This window comes from Oncorhynchus keta, chromosome 34 (assembly GCF_023373465.1).
Source record: "Oncorhynchus keta strain PuntledgeMale-10-30-2019 chromosome 34, Oket_V2, whole genome shotgun sequence".
Classification (NCBI taxonomy): Eukaryota; Metazoa; Chordata; class Actinopteri; order Salmoniformes; family Salmonidae; genus Oncorhynchus; species Oncorhynchus keta.
This window is the reverse complement of record NC_068454.1, coordinates 37,978,448-37,998,644: the sequence shown is the minus strand read 5'-3', so window position 1 is coordinate 37,998,644 and position 20,197 is coordinate 37,978,448. Positions and strand designations below refer to the sequence as shown.

The following is a 20,197-nucleotide window of genomic DNA, read 5'->3' as shown; positions in this document are numbered from 1 at the left end:
GAGAAATCCCTATTTTGCTTCCCCTGCTATTCGGGAGAGAGGGTATGTTGTCCAAGTCTGGGTTTAAGGGTCTCTTTTCCAAGCTTAAAAGGATAAACATCCACACGCAACACCATGGGCCAGAAAAGGTTGAATACATTGGCCATGCTGTCAATCCAGCATGACTTCTGCCACGTCCAAAACTTGGAACTGGGAAATCTCAGACTTCATTGAGTTCAATACAACTGGGAACTCTGGGGGGGCTCTCTGACTAGGAAAATAAGTTTTGAACAGCCATCCAACTCGGAATTCCAAGTTGGGAACTCGAGCCTCTTTCTGGAGCTCCGACCTGAAGATCACACGTCATGATTCATCCTTGTTTTTTTCTGAGTTCCCAGTTGTCTTGAAAGCACCATAAATCCACAGAAGGCCAGACTTTGTTTCATGACAAAATTTGCCCACAAGAAAAACGGCTGCGCCACCTTCCTGTTCAAGTGAGCACAGCAGAACGGTGAGTCCAAAAATGTCTTGTGTTCTGCTGCATAAATGATGTAATATGCCAGGGAGATATGTATACTGTAGCTAAGAAACTAATACTAAGTGTATGTTGTGTAGTAAGCTGTAAGTAGCCCATGTGCCTCACTCTAATAATTTGGTCCCTTTCCCCTTAATAACTTAGCCTACCGTTCTGACTTCGTGGTGCACATGTCGCCTGTTTTAGAGGATTGTTATCATTTAATATTGTAAGGGCTTTCATTGTCTGCTTATATGGCCCCCTTTTTTTATCCTATGGTTCTGACTTGTTCTGAATTCTGAAAGTGCTGAACAAATAGTTATATTGATAGCTATGTCCGTCCATGCTCGCTCATTAATGTCTTAATCAAAATTACGGATTGCCTCTTATGCGCTCGTCATTCCCTTATGCCATAGTTTGTACATCTAAATTGTCAGTAGAAACCACATTTGTTTAAGCAAGTCAGCCGTAACAGCTATGTTTTTTTTAAAAGGCAGTAAATGAGGCTGAATGAACAGTTTCACTGCCAGAAAAGTGTCTGCTGATAGCCAGGTGTAGCGGTGGTAAGGATTCACTCCATGGTACTGAAAAGAAAGCTCTGCTGTTGGGACAGATTTATGTAGGCCTTAACAGTTTGTGGGCACCATTTGTCACGGTTATAGTGCAATTAATGTATTGTTTAGTGTTGTGTAGTGGCTTTGCTGGCATGCATCCCCCATTTGTTTGTTTTGTTTGCCCTACCAAGATTTACATACTAAAATTGCCACTTGGTGAACCAGACAGAAATACTCACTGTCCTCCAAAGTCAATGTAGAACCATCTCTGCAAGAGTTCATAAGTCACCAAGGTTACACCAAACTGTGGCGAGGACCTGCAGACACGGGCTGGTGGGAGAGACTTTGAAATTACAATGTGGGATTTCACATTTTTTCTCTGATGTCTTCAAGAGAGCAATTATGGGAGCCAAGGAGTGCCTCATTTCCCGGTCATGAAACTGCTCATTTGTGGAGCGCACGCATGTGTGTGCTTTTACCTCCTGCTCCTTTCCACAGGGCCCTGAAGCCCTCCTCAGCAATGATCTTCCTGAAGCAGTCTATGACTCCGTTGTATGTGGTCTGGCCTGCGCGGGCCGCCACCTGGAGCCTGGTCTTGATGACATCAGCAGGGGTCACCAGGGAGGCAGCAGGTATACCTTAGGAGGTGTTGCACAACACACATAATGAGTCATTCTCACTATGCAGGAATAGTATCACCACTGATGGCAAGCAGAGTAGTACAACGCCAGGTTTAAAATAGAAAAGGAATAGAATGTCCAGTCGTTTACTGTACATATGTTTTTTATCATATATAGAATATATATGATAAAACATTCAATTGATTGAAGCATTTATTCAGGCCTCTAGTATACTATACTATGTCTATAGGTTGAGATGGTGAGGTTTGCAGCAATGGTTGTTAGTGCTAGCTACCTGCTATGGCACCAGCAGTGAGCAGCTGCAAAGGTCCAATTCTGCCCTGTTCGTCTGCAAACTCAGCCTTGGTGTGGGCGTACACAGGGAAGTAGATGGCAGAGAACGGGATGTCACGCAGAAAGCAGGCTTTCGCTCCCTAGGACACACAAACACAAAAGGATTTATTTTATATAACCCAAAATATTTCACCTTTATTTAACCAGGTAGGCTAGTTTTAGAACAAGTTCTCATTTGCAACTGTGACCTTGCCAAGATAAAGCAAAGCAGTTCGACACATACAACAACACAGTTACACATGAAATGTACAGTACATGAAATGTAAAATGCATTTGGACCTGCCTGAATTTCTGTAAGATATTTGCTTAGGATAATGCTTACCGAGTGCTTTAAAAAATATATTCTATACTAGAAATACTGTATAGAATATTGCACAGGTTTATTTGGAATCATCAACTACAAATGAGTTAAGTGGTATAGACATCTGGTCTCATTAGTCCAGATTTGGACTACTGTACTGAATATTGTAATGTACTGAATATCTTCCAAAATATGATTGACCCTGATGGTGGAGAAGGTAGGGCAGTGGTTGAGGCGGCCGCTGTGGCTTTGGGATCATCTGGCCTGGGAGCTCCAGTGGATTATTGTTGGCAGGCTGTGAGCCTCAGCCAACCCACAGAGGAACCTGGCGGTGCGGTTGATCACAGCAGGAGCCAGAAGGCCCTCAGGCAGCGCTGCTCCCCCCATGGTTCCCCCGGGGCCCCCAGAGAACTCCCTCCCTCCCAGCCCAGCACACAGTCTCTCAGACACACACACACACACACACAGAGACTACATTAACATGGACCCATGGTCTACTGGGCCCATCCACAGGGAGGAAGTCAGTCACTTTTAACAAGCTCCACATTGTCTGCTACTCATTAAAATATGAACCATGAACACATTACTTGAGATGTAAGTAAACCGACTAGAACTTGGAAAGGAGCAGTAGCTAAGCATAATTTACTGTTGGTTGTTGGCAGCTGTGGTCTCTCTGCATGTTAAACACTGTTTTGGAAATAAATAATATGATTGTAACAATCAGTAGGGAATCTAGCTAGTCATCATACTGCAGACTGCGCCTGCTCATCAGAACTCTAATATTGCAAAGGTGTCTTATGTAATATCAGCATTGATACACAGTCATACAGTATTTATTGTTCAACACCCCTGCAACATAAACTGTTAAACTACAACATAAACTACCACATAAACTACGTCACCTTGCAGGTGACATCATGCAGGGGTTATTAACTTAGGCTATAACAGAGGTTTTAAGAGGTGATGTGGTAAGTGAAGCTGCTGATGTAGAGGGGTTTACCCACTTTGTAGAGGCCAAAGAGGCCCAGGTCCCTGACCACGGTCAGGGCACCGACCCTGCGGGCCGTGGTGATCTCTCCGGCCACCTGGAGACGGATCTTGACTATCTCCAGAGGGTTGGTGAAGATCACCTGGGATCCTCCAGCCTGCAGAACACAACTCAGGTTGAGAGTGAGAAGAAACAAATGGTACATGTCACAGTGCATCCGTAACTGAAGCGTGATAAAATCGTAGGTCTCAATCTGCATAACCAATTTTATACACTATTTTTTGTCTTTCTTTCTGTAGTACTTTGTCGCACAAACAAAATCTATAATTATAATGAAAAACAAATGTAATCACTTACAGTAAGTAAATCAAGACAATCGTACATGTTTTGTTTTTACTTGTGTCCCATGATTAGGAAGGGGTTAATAGGTTTTACAACATCTCAGGGGTCAGCCTGTGGTGAGGATGATAATGTCTAAGCATTTCACCCCAATAAGCATTTTCAAATTAGCTTGGTAAACTCAAACACAAAAGACACTCTTTTCAAGTACTGATGTCAAGCTGTCAGAAAGTGGCCTTGATGAGAGCAGGAGAAACAAGCAGGCATTGAGGGAGGAAACAGTGGGGTCAGGGAGGAACAGGCAGGGTGCGAGGAGAAGCCTTGCTTATGGCTGGAAGGCCCTGACCCCGGCAACAGCCCTCTGCCCCTTCCCTCTCCCCCGGGCACCTCCTGTGGAGGGGTGAGTGGCCCAGCCCAGCCTCGCCCCGCACACTTCCCCAATTCACCCCACTCCCAGGGGAGAGCGTTGAATCACACTGCTCTGCTCAGGGCCCTGGCAGGGACGCCCCAGGGTGCAGCCACTCTGACTCTGGCACATTTATCACCCTCCCCAAATCGAATCAGGCCCCTGGATGCCTGCTGGTGACATAGAGGGCAGGGGTCCTATCTGTAAACATCCGAGCGCTGTCCTAAAAAAAGCTCAGGCACATTTAGTCATTTTCAAAGTGGAAGGGGAAGATCCGCTACTCTGAAGATTTATGCATTCATCCCTCTGTCCCTATCTCCTTTATCTTTTCCACTTATTCACAGTCAGGAGGGATAACATTACAGTCCATCAACACAAACTAGTAAAACATTTGCCTTCTACAATGTGAAACCACTTTACACAAGACCACGTTCATCTGATGTGCAAGAAATTGATACTATGGGAAGAATCTAGCATAAAAATATATACATAGTATATTATATACGACAATATTGCTGGGTGGAGTCCTTCACCAGAACTAGGTTACCGTAATCTAAAATTCTAGATGGCATGCTATACTCCCGAGTGGATAATCACGTCATAAAAAGGAATTTCCCTCGACCACACCCACACATTGTGGAAAACCAAATTATTTCCCATTCACCCCCCATTGTAAAAGTCTACTTCGTTTCTTGTTATACAAATAAAATGTAAAAAATAATGCAGAAAAGCTGCTGTGTTGTTCAATGTACACGTAACCGGGTCAAAAATCCTCACTTATGAATCGCAATGCTCCCACGTAGGGAAATAGAGCCTGCAAGAAGAGCCCTGTGGCTTCAGGCTATTCGGCATGGGAAATGTGAGGACCCGGTGTCCAAGTAGGTTACACGTAGCTACAGTATGTGTGGAAAACATTTGATCACAGATAAGACATTTAACTTGTTTACTACTGTCCATTTGTAACTCCACTCACTACTTGTAGCTGAATAGTTCTTTTTTTTAAGTTGTTGTTCTTGGCTAGCTTAAGTTCCAGTCGATAGCTAGCTAGCACTGTCACTCACGTGGCTGCTAGCACCGTCCTGAAGCCCTACAATATTACGTTTTTCTAAATAGTGAGAACCCTCTGGAGCAGGCAATGTTGAAAAGTACGTTTTAGACACGCACCTTTCTTAGATGTAGTTTTGTAATTGACTTAAAACAAGCCGACAAGAAAATTGCATTTGAAAAGGGTCAAGTTTTTGCTGTGAACCAATGGGATAACCTAAAACAGGTTGTTTTCCCTACAGGCGGGCATTCTATCTAATACCGCCTGTGACTATGCTTGTTGTTGTACATGTATGGTGTATGGAACTGTGGTGCCTATGGCAGATCAGGCCTCAGGTATGTGCAGTCCTGTCAAACTCAATCACAGTGAGGTAAAGCCAGCTCCATCCAGGGCCCTCCAGGCCTTCTTCCTCCAATTACAGGCTGACAGGGGTCACAACCCTGAAGACCCTGCCCTCCGTAGGCAACCTGCAGGCTCTCTTCCCTGCCCTGTCTGTTTCGTTTCACTTAGACCCATTTAGCAGAGGTAGGGTGATGGAATTACAGGCTTTAATCCACCAATGCACTCACCAAACGTTACAGCGTGCCAAATTACCACGCTGAGGTAAAAAAATAGTCCATTCACAGACATAATTTCTCAAATTGTGCCCAATTAGAGAGTTCAGAGACCCAAGAGCACCTTTTTATCAAGCTCCGCCACTTATTTAGGATGTCAATACACCGGCAGGAAACTTGAATTCGAGCTTAAATTCATATACAATAATTCAATGTCTGTAATTCAAATTGAAGATGAAAAGCTTATAATTGTAGATCCAGATCAGTCAGAAATAATTAAACTAAACCTTAAAGTTGAAGGGGTTGGAAAACCACAAAAAATGTTCCCCCTTTAGCTCAATATCTGGAATCCACAATTTACACCCATGAGATGCCAAATGTTCATAAACTGAAAGAGAAAATCTTAAATCATGTTTTAGTTTCAACAAAAATCTTGTTTCAGTTCCCCCACATCGAGATCAATTAGATTTAAACGAGTCAATGTAGCAGCTGCCAACGCTTTTGCTTTGCATGAAGCACACGCCTTTTCAGCCCTCTGTAGAGACAGACTGTCTACGAAGACATCCTCACACCAATACTTACAGTGGCACCAGCCAGGACTTCTGCAAACAGGGGAATGGTGTTATCCTCTGTGGTGAATTTGTCTCTTACAAAGTCATTCATCTGTGAGAAAAGAGAATGAGGCAAGCACAACGCATACCTTTAGAGAAAGAAATGCTCAAAGAGAATGACAATGAGTGCATCTAGTCACGCCTTGGATTTTGGAAGACATTGTCTTTTCTGTGAGACTGTATTCATATTTAACATACAAATGGTACAACCTTTCCTTATTGTGCAATAAACATGAAGGCACTCTGCGGGTTTGTAATGACTTGCCGTGAGTTTGATAGCTTTCTCTGGGGCAACACCGATAAGCTGTGGTACGAGACCTGCAAAACAGTATTCATGGAGACCATTTAGATGACCTGACAGAGGAAGACACACCGACTGGAAATGAATACTTCCATTGCCAGTTACAACAATGAAATCGGCATGATTCTTGTCCGGATAAAATAAACCCATAAATATTTACAGATACGACTGCTACATCTGATGAACCAAACGACAATGGCTCCCATTGAAATGGACAAAAAGCTCAAATATGAAACTGGCAGTTGTATGGGCTCAACATTGTTGTGGCCTGATCCCAGTCTGGTGGAACAGAGAGAGCTGTGTGGCCCTGGTGGTGGGGGGGGGGCAGTGCTATAGCGCTGATAACCACCATACTGTTTCACCGTCCGTCCTTCAGCGAGCCAGATAAACTTCAGAAGGAGCTGCTGAGTGACTGCTTGTGGTATGCAGCCAGAAAACAGCCAACCGTGTCTGTCTCTCAGTCAATCACCCCTCTCATCAGCGTGGAAAGATAAAGAGGGAGGGGGAGAGCCAAGCAGAGAGGATAAACAAAGAGCTGCAGTGGCAGATGCAGCAGTAGATGGCAGTCTTGACTTCCTTCATCTGATAGCCCTCACTGTGGCAGTGTTTTTTATATATATATATATATATCACAAGCCTTCAGCAGCGTTATCACCACACTGGAAAACATAGATCTGACACTACAACAGGAGTTCTTTTACCTCTGGGGGATGTTTTGAACTAGCTAAGTAATGACAATGTGACCTTCCATAGACTTGGTCAATTTAGAACAGTCAAATGATTCTGTTATTATGCAAAACATATTGATGATGATACTGGCACAAAAATGTGTTTTGCCACCATTTGCCGCCGGACCAGATGACAGTATCTAGCATTACATAATAGAAGGACATTCACCAGGCTTTAGTTTATACCTCTGTAGAATCCAAAGAATCCCTCATATCGGAGCACTTTCTTGGCACAGTCAAAGCTATTCTTGTACATGAGCTCTCCTACGAAGGAGCTGGTGGAGCGCTGGTTCTGCATACGGGTCTTCACCAGGTCAATGGGGTACACAGCTGTCGCACCCGTGGCTGCAAATCACACATGTCAATCAACACACCATCAACATCCTGCATTCACACCATCAACATCCTGCATTCACACCATCAACATCCTGCATTCACACCATCAACATACTGCATTCACACCATCAACATCCTGCATTCACACCATCAACATACTGCATTCACACCATCAACATCCTGCATTCACACCATCAACATCCTGCATTCACACCATCAACATCCTGCATTCACACCATCAACATCCTGCATTCACACCATCAACATCCTGCATTCACACCATCAACATACTCTTGTTGGTGATAATATCCTATGATTTTCATATATTCAGACACAGCAAATATCTTTATCATTATTTTAACTATTTAGCCGATCGTTTTTAGGTGGGGTATATTTAAAGATTGGTGTTTTAGTGTTTTGCTTCAGTGATAAATAGTGAGATGTGGGCATATAAAGAAGTTAAAAACAGTCATTAGGCCCAGACAGAGTAGTGACTATTTAGGAGTTTGCAGGAGAGCCGTAGTGTAGAGGGTGTCTACTGTCTGAGGAGGCAGCCATGCAGCAGGTTGCCCTAAATGCAGCTCTTAGCCACAGCGGCTTGTCATGTCTTGTCTCTGACATCAAAGGCCCTGTAATGACTCGGGCTCTCAAGCATGCAGAGAGCTCTCTCACCCTTCGTCAGCAAGAGAGGGTGAGAAAGGTCTCATTATCGCCATGGAGAGCCGCCGTCTTCACAATGCTTCACAAGACTTCTGACCCTCAACTGTCCATTGATCATTCAGAACTGATCACCCTCCTGAGCTGCTAGATCAAAGACCCACTGAGACAGTAGGCTCTTAGAATGTTGCATGTTGGTTTCACGCACGAACATCTCAATGGCTGTTATATTAGTTCCTCCCAGTGTAATTAGACAGAGATTCCAGTGCGGTTCCGGAAGATTTGTGTCATTCCAAAGCTCCGGCTCCAAAGACAGCCTGGAGCCACCAGTGGCACAGCAGCACAATGGGCAGACCGGCCCCAGGGCCTCAGTGCGCCAGTCTGACCGGCTTGGGTTACCCCTCAGTGGGCCCAGGTCTCCGTCGCAGACATGTCACTCACCTCCAGCGAGTGCGCCCAGACCGAACCTGTAAGCAGACTCTGCAGCCTGGAGCAAGACGGACCGATGAGGATCCCCATGAGCTTGCTGTGGAGGGAGAAAAGACACCGATGTGGAGAAAGACGGGGGATCAGAACACCAGGAAAGAATCGACTTCTATTAAACTGTAGTGAACCAGATACATTGTGGAAAGAAAAACGTTATGGACCACTCAACAGTGGAGGAAAGCTATGGAATGTAGACATCTCGTCGTGGTATAAGTCTTATTCATAAGCCAGTATTGTATGTCACCGACATAGACACTCTGGCTACGGATACAGTAAATGGCTGTGTAGGAGAACTCTCCAGGGCTATCCATTGATTATGATGGAGCTAGGCAGAGGCTGGAAGCTAAGGGTTTTCCTTAAAAAAAAAAAATCAACTAAGCATGATTTTGCATTATCTGTCTCCATCTCTGGTTTGGTTCATGATCTTGAAAGTGGAGCCCCTTTGTTTTCTCTGTGGTGCCGTGTAACAGATTAGTCCCACAAGCCTTTCCCATGTAGAGATAAGCATCCACATGAATTATTACATTGGCTGAGTAACAGTTGGAGTGTGTCTGCCCTCCTTGGGGCAGTGAGCAACATCTCCCAGACCAGGCCCTTCCTCCTACCCAGCTGCTTTCACTGAAGGCAGCATGCTAATGAGATCGAGGCCTTGATCAAAAGGTTTAAGCAATTACCCTACTTCCACAAATGGCGGACCAGAGAACGCCAACATGTTCGTGTCTTTCCCTTTTCCCAAAATCACATTCCAGACCTCCGAGCAAAAGTCCCGGAACATTGAGTGGACCTGGGCCTGACCACAGTCCGATTTACAGAGCTGTGTCGTCTGGAAAGACAGGAACTATTTCCTCCTCCTCCCTCCCAGAGCCACCTCTCGCCAGCACACTCACCATGCTCCTAGCCTCCTACTCTAAACAGACCTAGCCAGAGGCTTCATACACCAGCAGACTCATGGAAAGCCACCCTGATAAAAGCATCCTATTAGATTCCCAGGTGTATGATTGCGTCTGATGTATATGTCTACACTGAATAAAATGGGACAGGCTTTTAGAAAAAGGGAACATCGCAACAATCCATTCGTCTTTTGTACCTGTAATTGGTGGGGGGGGGGACTTTTATCCTAGGTGGTGTAATGCACATTCACAAAGAAAGAGAAAACATCAGCACTCTGCTAATTCCATCATTGAACACTCCCTTTCGTTGCTCTTTAATGAGAAAGCATGGTGGGGGAACAGAAGGGCTGCAGCAAATAAAAGGCAGCAGGTAAGCGCCGTGTGGACAGTCATTCAGGCAGGGTACCTGTCTTTGGATCTCAGCCAGGTGGTATGGGAGTGCGCCTTCCTCCAACGGTGCTATCCTCTCGATGTCCGCCAAGTTGAGCTTTCTTCAGAACAGCAGGGGAGAATCACAATGTTACGCCAGGAGTAGCAAACACAGCATAGCATCCCTCACACGGAGTTGATGCACGATTTTCCACAGACATTTTATGGCCATATAACTTGAGGATGTTGCTGGTTTAATATGAGTTTGTATACACAACAGACAAAAAAAGCTGGATACATGCCCACAACTCAAGCAGTAAATGAAGCTCTCTTAATGCCAGTGAGACACAGATATTCCCTGCTGGCATCATAAAGTCTGCATGCTTAGATTTATTTTGCACATCAACCAGTAGAGCCACTATTGCTAAACTGAATAGGTAATAACTTATAGCTATATTTATTAGAAATAAATTCAAACTTTTTTTATTCCATTCACAGATTTATTGAAAATAGCTTTTTCTGATTAATGTGTTAGATATTTTGAATTAATGTGGAGGACAGTAATTCAATACTTGGCAGCGCAAATGCCACGTTGTATGGTTGTGAGTAAAAAGCACAACGCAGCGGTGATGAGTCACTGAGACTGGAGAGAGTTTGAACCTTACCCAGAATGAGCGTAAAGGCCGGAGAGCTGGTACAGGATGTCAATTTCCATTGGATTGATCTGACCAAACTTGTTGGCAGCACTAACAAACTCCTCTGTGGTACAATACGGAGCAGAGGGAGGAATGTTATGTAAGAAAAACCAGACAGGGGGTCACTTATTAAGACTAAATATTTAGAGATACAGTGGGTGGGTAGGCCTGCTGCAAGGATAACCAACCACATCAGCAGTACAGTCTAAAGGTGAAAGGGTAAACTCCTATAATACAGGTAACAAATCACCATCAGAACAGGTCAACTATTCATTCCACAGATCTAAGGGAACAGACTAAACTAATAAAACAGAATATTACAGTGTACATTTACCTTATTTACTTAGAGCTAGGATAACATGTTCTTGTGTTCCCTGACACCATTCTGCCAAGAGAGGTGAAACTCCCATGACGGTACTGTACAGCCTCAGTTCATGTTTGAAATCACATTTCCTGACTTGAGCAAGACTAGGCTACCTTTGGTGACGAGGGTATCCTTGTATGGTCCGGCTAGTGTGCTGTAGACCTTGCGGATCAGCTCCATGTTGTTAAGGAGGGCGTTGAAGGCATTGAAGTAGGAGAAGCTCACCATGTGGGAGGTGCTGCCTCCAGCGGCCTAAAGGGGAGAGGAACAGACACTGAGGTCTCATCGTACAATCATCTCATGGGAGACCATAGCTGTCTCTAACTCACTGAGACCAGGTTCTCCTCCACAAAGGGGGTGAGCACGTGGTGGCGGATGGTGGCCATGATGTCGCTGAAGTCCATGGCAGAGATGGTACCGCTCTTGCTCTTATCCTTCTGGGCAAAGGCTTGGCGAGCATGCTCCAACTGCAGCTCCTACAATGAAAGGAAAGATAGAAAGAGCAGGCTCTTGTGACAAAAGACAAGTCAAATTACCAGGGATGAAATGGAACATTGGGGGAATATTGATGATGTCGGACACTGCTTGGCACATGTGGAAGCATCAGATGAGATAGTGTTAGACCCTGGCTCTTGTAATCACAGCTGTCTCTCAGGAGTCTTGATGAAAACCATGTCCCCCTGAAGTCGGATCTCAAGTCTGTGCAGGAGAGCAGGCAGGTGTGTCCGGAGGAGCACGGGGATGATTCAATAGGACAGCCATGCAATCAGAGGGGAAGCAGGGGTACCACTGACCCAGGGTCAGCACTGCTGTCAAAGCTGATCACATACTACCAGCAGATCCCTCTCATCTACATAACTCATCAGGCCATAGCAGAGTACAGCCCATCATGACAATGGTAACATTTTATACGGTATACTTTTATTCCACATCTTGTAAGAGTTGGGGAATACTTTGGTACCCAAATCCAGGTACTGTACTAGGGTGCTGCTGCACTATTGAGGGCTATTGCAGCACATATGCTACAAATAGTGATGTTTTTTTAAATTCCGGTTAGAGAATTTTGAGAACTATGGAACCTCCAAAAGGTGGCAGGACATATTCTGCAATAACAACAAACAAAAAACTAAACTTTCAGCAGTTTTGTTTATGACTATGTTAGATTTAGCTGAATCACATTCAATAATCTATTAGCAGGAAACAATATTGCAAAACATCAGTAGTGAAATAACAGCTAAAGCAAATGTTGTTTTGAATGAAAAGGGTCGCACACAGGAATCCTTGACGCGCAAGTGGGAACCGTTAGTCAACCATGATCCACCGCAAACTGCTATGAGGGTTTACACACAGTAGAGTAGTGGAACTACAGCCAAGCCCTTCCAAGTCCCAGACCACCCAGCTGCATATAAACCCACAAACCCCATCATTCCAAACAAGCTACGTCCACAGCCATACTACTGGCTTCATGGCCCTCGCTGTTTCTGTGATTACATATGTGTTGCAGCTTTAATACATTACATAATTGTGTATCTGTTATGCTATTATAATCGGCCCATGTCTATCTAAACCAGAAATGTTCAATTCCGGTCCTGGAGTGCTCGAAACACTTCTGTTTTTTGATTCTACCTGGTAGTTAATTGCACTCACCTGGTGTCCCAGGTCTGAATAAGTCCCTTAATAGAAAGAGAGGATTAAAACCAGAAGTGTTTCGGCAGTCCAGGACCGACATTGGACAGCCCTGATCTAAACCATGATAGAAAAATAACTTCCTGCATGCAAGTGATTAAAAAAAACATTTGTAAATTATTCAGACCCTTTGACTGTTTCCACATTTTGTTATGTTACAATCTAATTCTAAAATTGATTAAATTGTTTTTTCCCCTCATCAATCTACACACAATACCCCATAACGACAAAGCAAAAACAGGTTTTTCTACATTTTTGCAAATTTATTACAAATTAAAAAACAGAAATATCACATTTACATAAGTATTCAGACACTTTACTCAGTACTTTATTGAAGCACCTTTGGCAGTGATTACAGACTCGAGTCTTCTTGGGTATGACGCTACGAGCTTGGCATACATATATTTGGGGAGTTTCTCCCATTCTTCTCTGCAGATCCTCTCAAGCTCTGTCAGGTTGGACGGGGAGCGTCGCTGCACAGCTATTTTCAGGTCTCTCTAGAGATGTTCGATCTGGTTCAAGTCCGGACTCTGGCTGGGCCACTCAAGGACATTCAGAGACTTGTCCCGAAGCCACTCCTGCGTTGTCTTGGCTATGTGATTAGGGTCGTTGTCCTGTTTGAAGTTGAACCTTCTCCCTAGTCTGAGGTCCTGAGTGCTCTGAAGCAGATTTTCATCAAGAATCTCTCTGTACTTTGCTCCGTTCATTTTTCCCTCGATCCCTACTGGTCTCCAAGTCTCTGCCTCTGAAAAACATCCCCAGAGCATGATGCTGCCACCTCCATGCTTCACTGTAGGGATGGTGCCAGGTTTCCTCCAGAAGTGACGCTTGGCATTCAGGCCGAAGAGTTCAATCTTAGTTTCATCAGACAAGAGAATCTTGTTTCTCATAGTCTGAGAGTTCTTTAGGTCCCTTTTGGCAAACTCCAAGCGGACTGTCATGTGCCTTTTACTGAGGAGTGGCTTCCATCTGGCCAATCTATTTATTTTATGTTATTTATTAACTAGGCAAGTCAGTTAAGAACAAATTCTTGTTTACAATGTTGGCCTACACAGGCCAAACCCTAACCCGGTTGACTCTGGGCCAATTGTGTGGCGCCCTATGGGACCCCCAATCACGGCCGGTTGTGATACAGCCTGGAATCAAACCAGGGTCTGTAGTGACACCTCTGCACCTGAGCTCAATTTCGAGTCTCATAGCAAAGGGTCTGAATGCTGAATACTAAATAAGGTTTCTGTTTTTATTTTTACATACATTTGCAAAAATGTCTAAAGACCTGTTTTCGCTTTGTCATTATGGGGTATTGTGTGTAGATTGATGAGGGAAAAATGTATTTAATCAATTTTAGAATAAGGCTGTAATGTAACAACATGCAGAAAAGGGGAAGGGGTCTGAATACTTTCCCGAATGCACTGTATTTGTACGGTTCATAAGGTGTCTAGTAATGTCTACTGTATACTGTACCTGCAGAAACTGGGTGAACTCCAGATAGCTGAGATTCTTCTTTCTGTCACTGCCAAAGTGGAGCCTGATAAACTCACAGTCCCAGTTGAAGGGGATGTGGTGGTGCACTGTGGTCTGGCTGAAGATGTCTCGCACATTGGCTGCCAAATGAGAGATGAATGAGTAACATCAAGAGATTGAAAAAACAAAACAACCATACAATATACAGTGGGGTTTGAAATGACTGACACCCTTGTTAAAGATATGCAAAAATGACCTTATCAATTCAATGAAAAGTGAGCTACTGTATATTGTATGCCAAAACAAATGTGAAATTATATAATTTTATTATATTCTGAATAATAGATTTTGTTTCAAAAGTATGTATTTTTTTCTCTCAAAAAGGTAGAGGTCAAAAGTATTGACACCCCTGTTTTAAATAACTTTCAATATATTTTCTAAAATGTTTTATGAGTTGGAGAACACATTGGGAGGGATGTTAGACCATTCCTCCATACAGAATTTTTACAGATCATTGATGTCCTTCGTCTGTGCTTATGGAATGCCCTCTTCAATTCCAACCACAGGTTTTCAATGGGTTTCATGTCCGGAGACCGAGATGGCCATTGCAAAAGGTTGATTTTGTGGTCAATTAACCATTTCTTTGTGGATTTTGATGTGTGCTTGCGGTTTTTGCCTTGCTGGAAGATCCACTTTCTCTCAGCAATTGTATTAGTATAAAATAATAAAATTTCCACAATTTCTTGAGCATCCAATATAGCTCAGTATTTTAATTATTTATTTCATGCTTATCTTTATTAATGGTGCCAATCATTTCAGACCCCACTGTATGGCCCTATCTCATTTCTGGGAACCTGATATGCACAGAGAAGGAATATGGCCTAGCTGACAATCCCAGTGCCTTCATATTGTGTGAGTTCTAAGCAGATCTAGGTCATTCTGTGTCTGAGCACTGCCTTCCATTTTCTATCGCCTTCATGGGGGCCCACGCTGCACAATGTGTGCACAATGAGCATTGCAACAGCTCTTTTTTCCCTGTTTTTGTGACAAACTGGATTCATCTCTCCCCCTGTCAGATGGGACTTGTTATGATGTGGTATTATCCACAGCTCGCTCAGAGCTGAGACAATTCTTATCTTAGAAGAGACCTCTAGAATAGAAGCAGCTGACTGACAGACCCTATACTACTCTGCAGTCTCCAGAAGTCCAGTATAGAGAGACACACTAGTGCACAAACGGAATACATATTGAGCACTAGGAGTAACATGAGACCTACATTCATTTTCTACACTGAAACAGCTATGTAGCACTTTTTTTTACCTAAGGTCCTAGGTTATAAATAAGATATAGTAATCTTGTGTTATCCACTTCTTGCATAGAGATCTTGCACAATGGGAAAGTGTGTGGTCATTGCCCTAAGGTAAAAGCTCTAATGATGCTGTCCCCATTACCTATGACATGGTTATGACATGAAGCAGACACCAGGTCACGGGGCATCCCCATGTACATACCAAATGAGATGTCCCCTGTGCCAGTCTTGTCAAACAACTGAAAGGCAACTATGAAAAGGGCATCCGGGACACACAGAATCGATTCAAAGGCCAGAAACTCCTGGAAAGAGATCAGTCTGTTCGGACAAGAAAGAAAGAGTACTATCTGAAAAAAAGGACATGTCCCTACAAAGCCCAAAGAACATCAGCAACTCAAATTTTCACTTGAGCACACCAATAACTGTAGCCTACCAGATTCATTTACATGAACGTTCAAGTAAAGTTCAAGTATAAAATTGTACTTTGCCCATATTTATAACATGCTCTACAGTCTACAGTATAATGTGGATAGGAACGTGCTGTTTAGTGCTATTTCAACAAGATGCTTTCTCGAGTCTTCGGCATTATGCAAATAATATGTCCGCTTATCTTATCAGGTGGATATTCAATCAAACAAACATGGGTGTTAAACAACTGATAAAGATGGCTATTCAGGCAATCTGTGAACAACCTTGTGACCAATCATTAACCTAACTTCTCCTTGCTACGGATTTGTCTTCACGACGCCAATACATGTAACATTGTGAACCCCATTGTGTGTATTAACATGGGTTACTTTGGGATCCATGTGGGTAGTGGAACTGAACTAGTGGAAATGTTATGATCCTTTTTTTCCCCTCACAAAAAATCTCAATTCCATTTTCGCTGTATGATGTCTTGAAGGACCTCTTGTTTAAGTCCTTCTATAGCAAGGTTCCTATTAGTAACGGTCATCCACCTCACCCGTAGTGGGAGCAGACTTACCCATCCTTGCTGGTGTCGGCTACTCCAGCGATCAGCTGCACAGTCTTGCGGTTGTGGTCGGGCTGGTTGTGCAGACCCAGGAAGTTCTGCACAAAGTCCCTGGGGGACATGTAACGCACCCCATTCTCAACCACACTGGCATACTGAAGGGGAGACAAAAAAAATACAGGTTAGTGTTAAATATAAATGCTCAGAAACTCAATATACAAACTTATACTCATAAAAAACTCCCTCCTTGAAGTCCCTTTCCCAAAACAGCCCGTCTTTGTATTGCATCACTGTTCCCCCACCAGCTATCAGACATTTTTTTTTTTAACTTATGACAATAAATGATTTGTTCAGACAACCTGATGCAGTGTCTGTCAAAGCAATGCATTTTGTCTCCGTAATTATGCTTAGAGTGATTTATATTAATCCCATCATGTACTTTTCAGACATCGCATCAAAGCTAGGCAAAAATATCAGAGTTCAAAACAATCTTGTTTTTGCAATTCATCGTATTCTATTAATTTCTTTGAGTTGTTGCAGTGAGTAAACGGACTTCAAATTTGCTTTCAAAACACTTTCAAGCTTTATAATACCTTATTCAGAAAAATCTGGGAGATTTGTGGTTTAACCCACAATAAGCCAGCACAAGCTGTAGTATAGTGTAGGAAACCATCAAGGCAACAAAGCTTCCCAAACCACTATCATGTTAATTCTCACAATGTATGCAGATAAGTGCAGTGCAGTATACTATATTTAATATACAATATGGGATGTTTAAGTATAATGTAACAGATAAGTACTATAGCAGCGTATATAATGATATGTGACATTAGGGCTTTAGCTGTGGCAATGCAAGGGACTGCCAAGTCATCTGAAAAATATATTTCTCAATTAATCCATGTGCACTACTTAGAAAGAAAAAAGGAACAGCATTGTTTTGTTTCTGCTATGCTGCAAAACATGCAACCCATGCACTGGTGTTGCTACCTTTCATCTAGGCTTAAAGAAACAAAAGGTCAGTTTCAGAGTCAGGGTTGGGTTACAAGCTGGAACACTGCATGAACTGGCAGCATAAAGGCCAGGGTCTGGGTGTACAGCCAAGGAGAGAGAGAGAGAGAGAGACCGAGAGAGAGCGAGCAAGAGACCTTCACAAAGAATGCATTTCAGACCACATCTCACTGCACACTCTTTCGTTAATATTTTAAGTGAAAGTATTAATTCCAAGCAATTTATTAACCCATTTCTTCACTCCATAATTTGGCATCAACTCAACGTCACAGTAAGCCTCAAGTGCTTCTTGATAAGATTAGGCAGGTTGGACAAAATGGCCCATTCATCCATTAATTAACTATATGTTTATGACTAATTATTGCATGTGTGTATTAGAACAGCTATGCCTAATATAAATTGCTGTGCGTTCAAGATAAAATCAGTGCAGTGTTGTATGAAGAAAGAAGAAGATCCTAAAATAGTACAAGGTCAAAATAATAAGTCCCTCCTTGGCGCTATCTGTTGCTAGAGGCACATTTTCCTCTAATCAATGGCCTTACACCCTTCAACTTGGTACTGTGTGTGACTTTGTAAAGCACAAGAATGCATGGTCCAAATTTATAGCAAAAACAACTGATTCACCCAGACATCTGAAAATCCTAGCCAATGTCACAGCCTAAAAGAAGTCTGGGAAGGACAAATTCCTCTGTGAAGGCAATTCAGAATTAGTACAAGCATTTGTATGACCTTTAGTATTCAACAGTAGACACAACACACTCAGTGTATCTCTCCCTGTGTGTGTGTGTGTAGAGAGAGAGACTGCTGGCCTGCTGGCAATAAAATCATATTTGTTTAACTGTAGCTTTGCCATACAATCAAGGTTATATAACCTTATACCATTGACGACAACCAATGTAAAGTTACATGCTGTTCTCAAATCAAAATTCAATCAAATGTTATTTGTCCCACGCACCAAATACAACTGGTGTAAAATGTACTGTGAAATGCTTGCTCATGAGCCCTTCCCAAAAACGCAGAGTTAAAAATAATAATACAAATTAAATTGTAACAAAAGAGGAATAAAATCAAATATACAAGAATGAAACTATATACAAGGAGTACCAGATCAATCTGCAGAGGTACAGTACAAGGTATCTAAGGTAGATATGTAAATGAAGGCAGGGTAGATAATAATACGAGTTGAACTGCTGCATTCAGACTAAAATAATGTAAAGAATTGTGTTTTTAGTGCCATAGCAATATTGGGTTAAAGATCCACTTGTGAATGACAGTCTTACCTTCAGAAATATAGTCCTTAGTGCATTGGAATCGCCTCTTGCGGTTGTTTCTACCTAAAAAATACAGTTGGAGTCATCAAAGCTAAACCCTGATGAATCTGGCAATGCAATGAGAGTTTGAGAATGACATAGGACGCAACGACTCTGCATTGGCTACAATGTAATACTATCATTACTGCAGAGAGTAATCGGTTGCTTGTCTCTTAAGTTTCGATGTTTGAAAAAGCAATAACACAGAACTCGTAGTCTACAGTTGAATATCAGCCCTGCCAGCAGCAACAGTCACCTTTGCCATTATCATTACTGAACCGGCTACTCGACCTTCACAGCAATAAACGTGTTATACTATTAAAGTAGCTGAACAGCTTCCATTAGATCAGTAAACGAAAATCTGTAACAACGAAACCATTACTCAATTCGCTCTCCAAGGCCGACGTGCCCACGGAAAGATGCTGAAAGAGGACCATTCTGTTCGTTTAAAAAAAGTAAATAATATATGCTTCCGCATCAATAAGCTTAAGTCCTCATCCAAAATAAATAAACAACTTAAATACAGGTAATATTCATTTCTGATAGGAAATATTGGCAGAGTCACCTTGACAGCCATGCTGGGTGTGACGTCACGTTGACTAGCAGCGCAGGCGCTTGGCTACTGTAGCCTTTGATTCTGGGATAACAGCATGACAGACACTTTTGAAGATGACCTAAAACATACAGTTGGAGTCATCAAAGCCAAACCCTTATGAATCTGGTAATACAATGAGAGTATGAAAATGACATAGGACGCAACGACTCTGCATTGGCTACAATATAATACAATCATTACTGCAGAGGGTAATCGGTTGCTTGTCTCTGAAGTTTCGATTTTTGAAAAAGCAATAACACAGAACTCGTAGTCTACAGTTGAATATCAGCCCTGCCAGCAGCAACAGTCACCTTTGCCATTATCAATACTGAACCGGCTACTCGACCTTCACAGCAATAAACTTGTTATACTATTAAAGTAGCTGAATAACTTCCATTAGATCAGTAAACGACACGTTGTAACAAGGTAAACATAACTCAATTCTCTCTCCATATATGCTTCCGCATCAATAAGCTTAAGATCTCATCCAATAGAAATAAACAACTTAAATACAGGTAATACTAATTTCTGATAAGAAATATTGGCAGAGTCACCTTGACTGCCATGCTGGGTGTGACGTCACTTTGACTAACATGCTGACCAGACCAGACACGTCGCGTGCCCGAGCGTCGCAAAATAAATTTAGAAATCCATGTTATTCAATTATTGCACCCACACTGCTCGCGTGCGCCAACGAGCGTCTGCGACGCCAAGGGCTAAAATAGAAGTCGTTCCTATTTCTGACGCAGATCGCGCTGAAA

At 42.8% G+C, this 20,197-nt stretch overlaps 1 protein-coding gene across 4 annotated transcripts in view; it reads right to left on the bottom strand.

Moving 5' to 3' along the window:
* Positions 1 to 20,152, bottom strand: part of LOC118367075 (electrogenic aspartate/glutamate antiporter SLC25A12, mitochondrial-like) — a 21,500-nt gene extending 1,348 nt beyond the window's left edge. Inside the window, exons 1-18 of one of the 4 annotated variants that reach the window (XM_035750081.2) lie at positions 19,991 to 20,152; positions 19,407 to 19,515; positions 18,812 to 18,865; positions 16,536 to 16,678; positions 15,753 to 15,868; positions 14,242 to 14,381; positions 11,421 to 11,567; positions 11,205 to 11,343; positions 10,698 to 10,791; positions 10,070 to 10,154; positions 8,729 to 8,813; positions 7,481 to 7,639; positions 6,531 to 6,583; positions 6,237 to 6,317; positions 3,327 to 3,467; positions 1,963 to 2,101; positions 1,527 to 1,685; positions 1,287 to 1,377 (exon numbers count right to left, since the gene is read on the bottom strand). In XM_035750081.2, the coding sequence (XP_035605974.1) occupies positions 1,287 to 1,377; positions 1,527 to 1,685; positions 1,963 to 2,101; positions 3,327 to 3,467; positions 6,237 to 6,317; positions 6,531 to 6,583; positions 7,481 to 7,639; positions 8,729 to 8,813; positions 10,070 to 10,154; positions 10,698 to 10,791; positions 11,205 to 11,343; positions 11,421 to 11,567; positions 14,242 to 14,381; positions 15,753 to 15,868; positions 16,536 to 16,678; positions 18,812 to 18,865; positions 19,407 to 19,418 (1,838 nt within the window). In that variant the 5' untranslated portion in view covers positions 19,419 to 19,515; positions 19,991 to 20,152. Of the gene's footprint in view, positions 1 to 1,286; positions 1,378 to 1,526; positions 1,686 to 1,962; positions 2,102 to 3,326; positions 3,468 to 6,236; positions 6,318 to 6,530; positions 6,584 to 7,480; positions 7,640 to 8,728; positions 8,814 to 10,069; positions 10,155 to 10,697; positions 10,792 to 11,204; positions 11,344 to 11,420; positions 11,568 to 14,241; positions 14,382 to 15,752; positions 15,869 to 16,535; positions 16,679 to 18,811; positions 18,866 to 19,097; positions 19,265 to 19,406; positions 19,516 to 19,990 lie in introns of those variants that run through there. The other 3 variants (XM_035750082.1, XM_035750080.2, XM_035750083.2) reach the window with 3 other exon arrangements.
* Between the last annotated feature and the right edge of the window lie 45 nt (positions 20,153 to 20,197).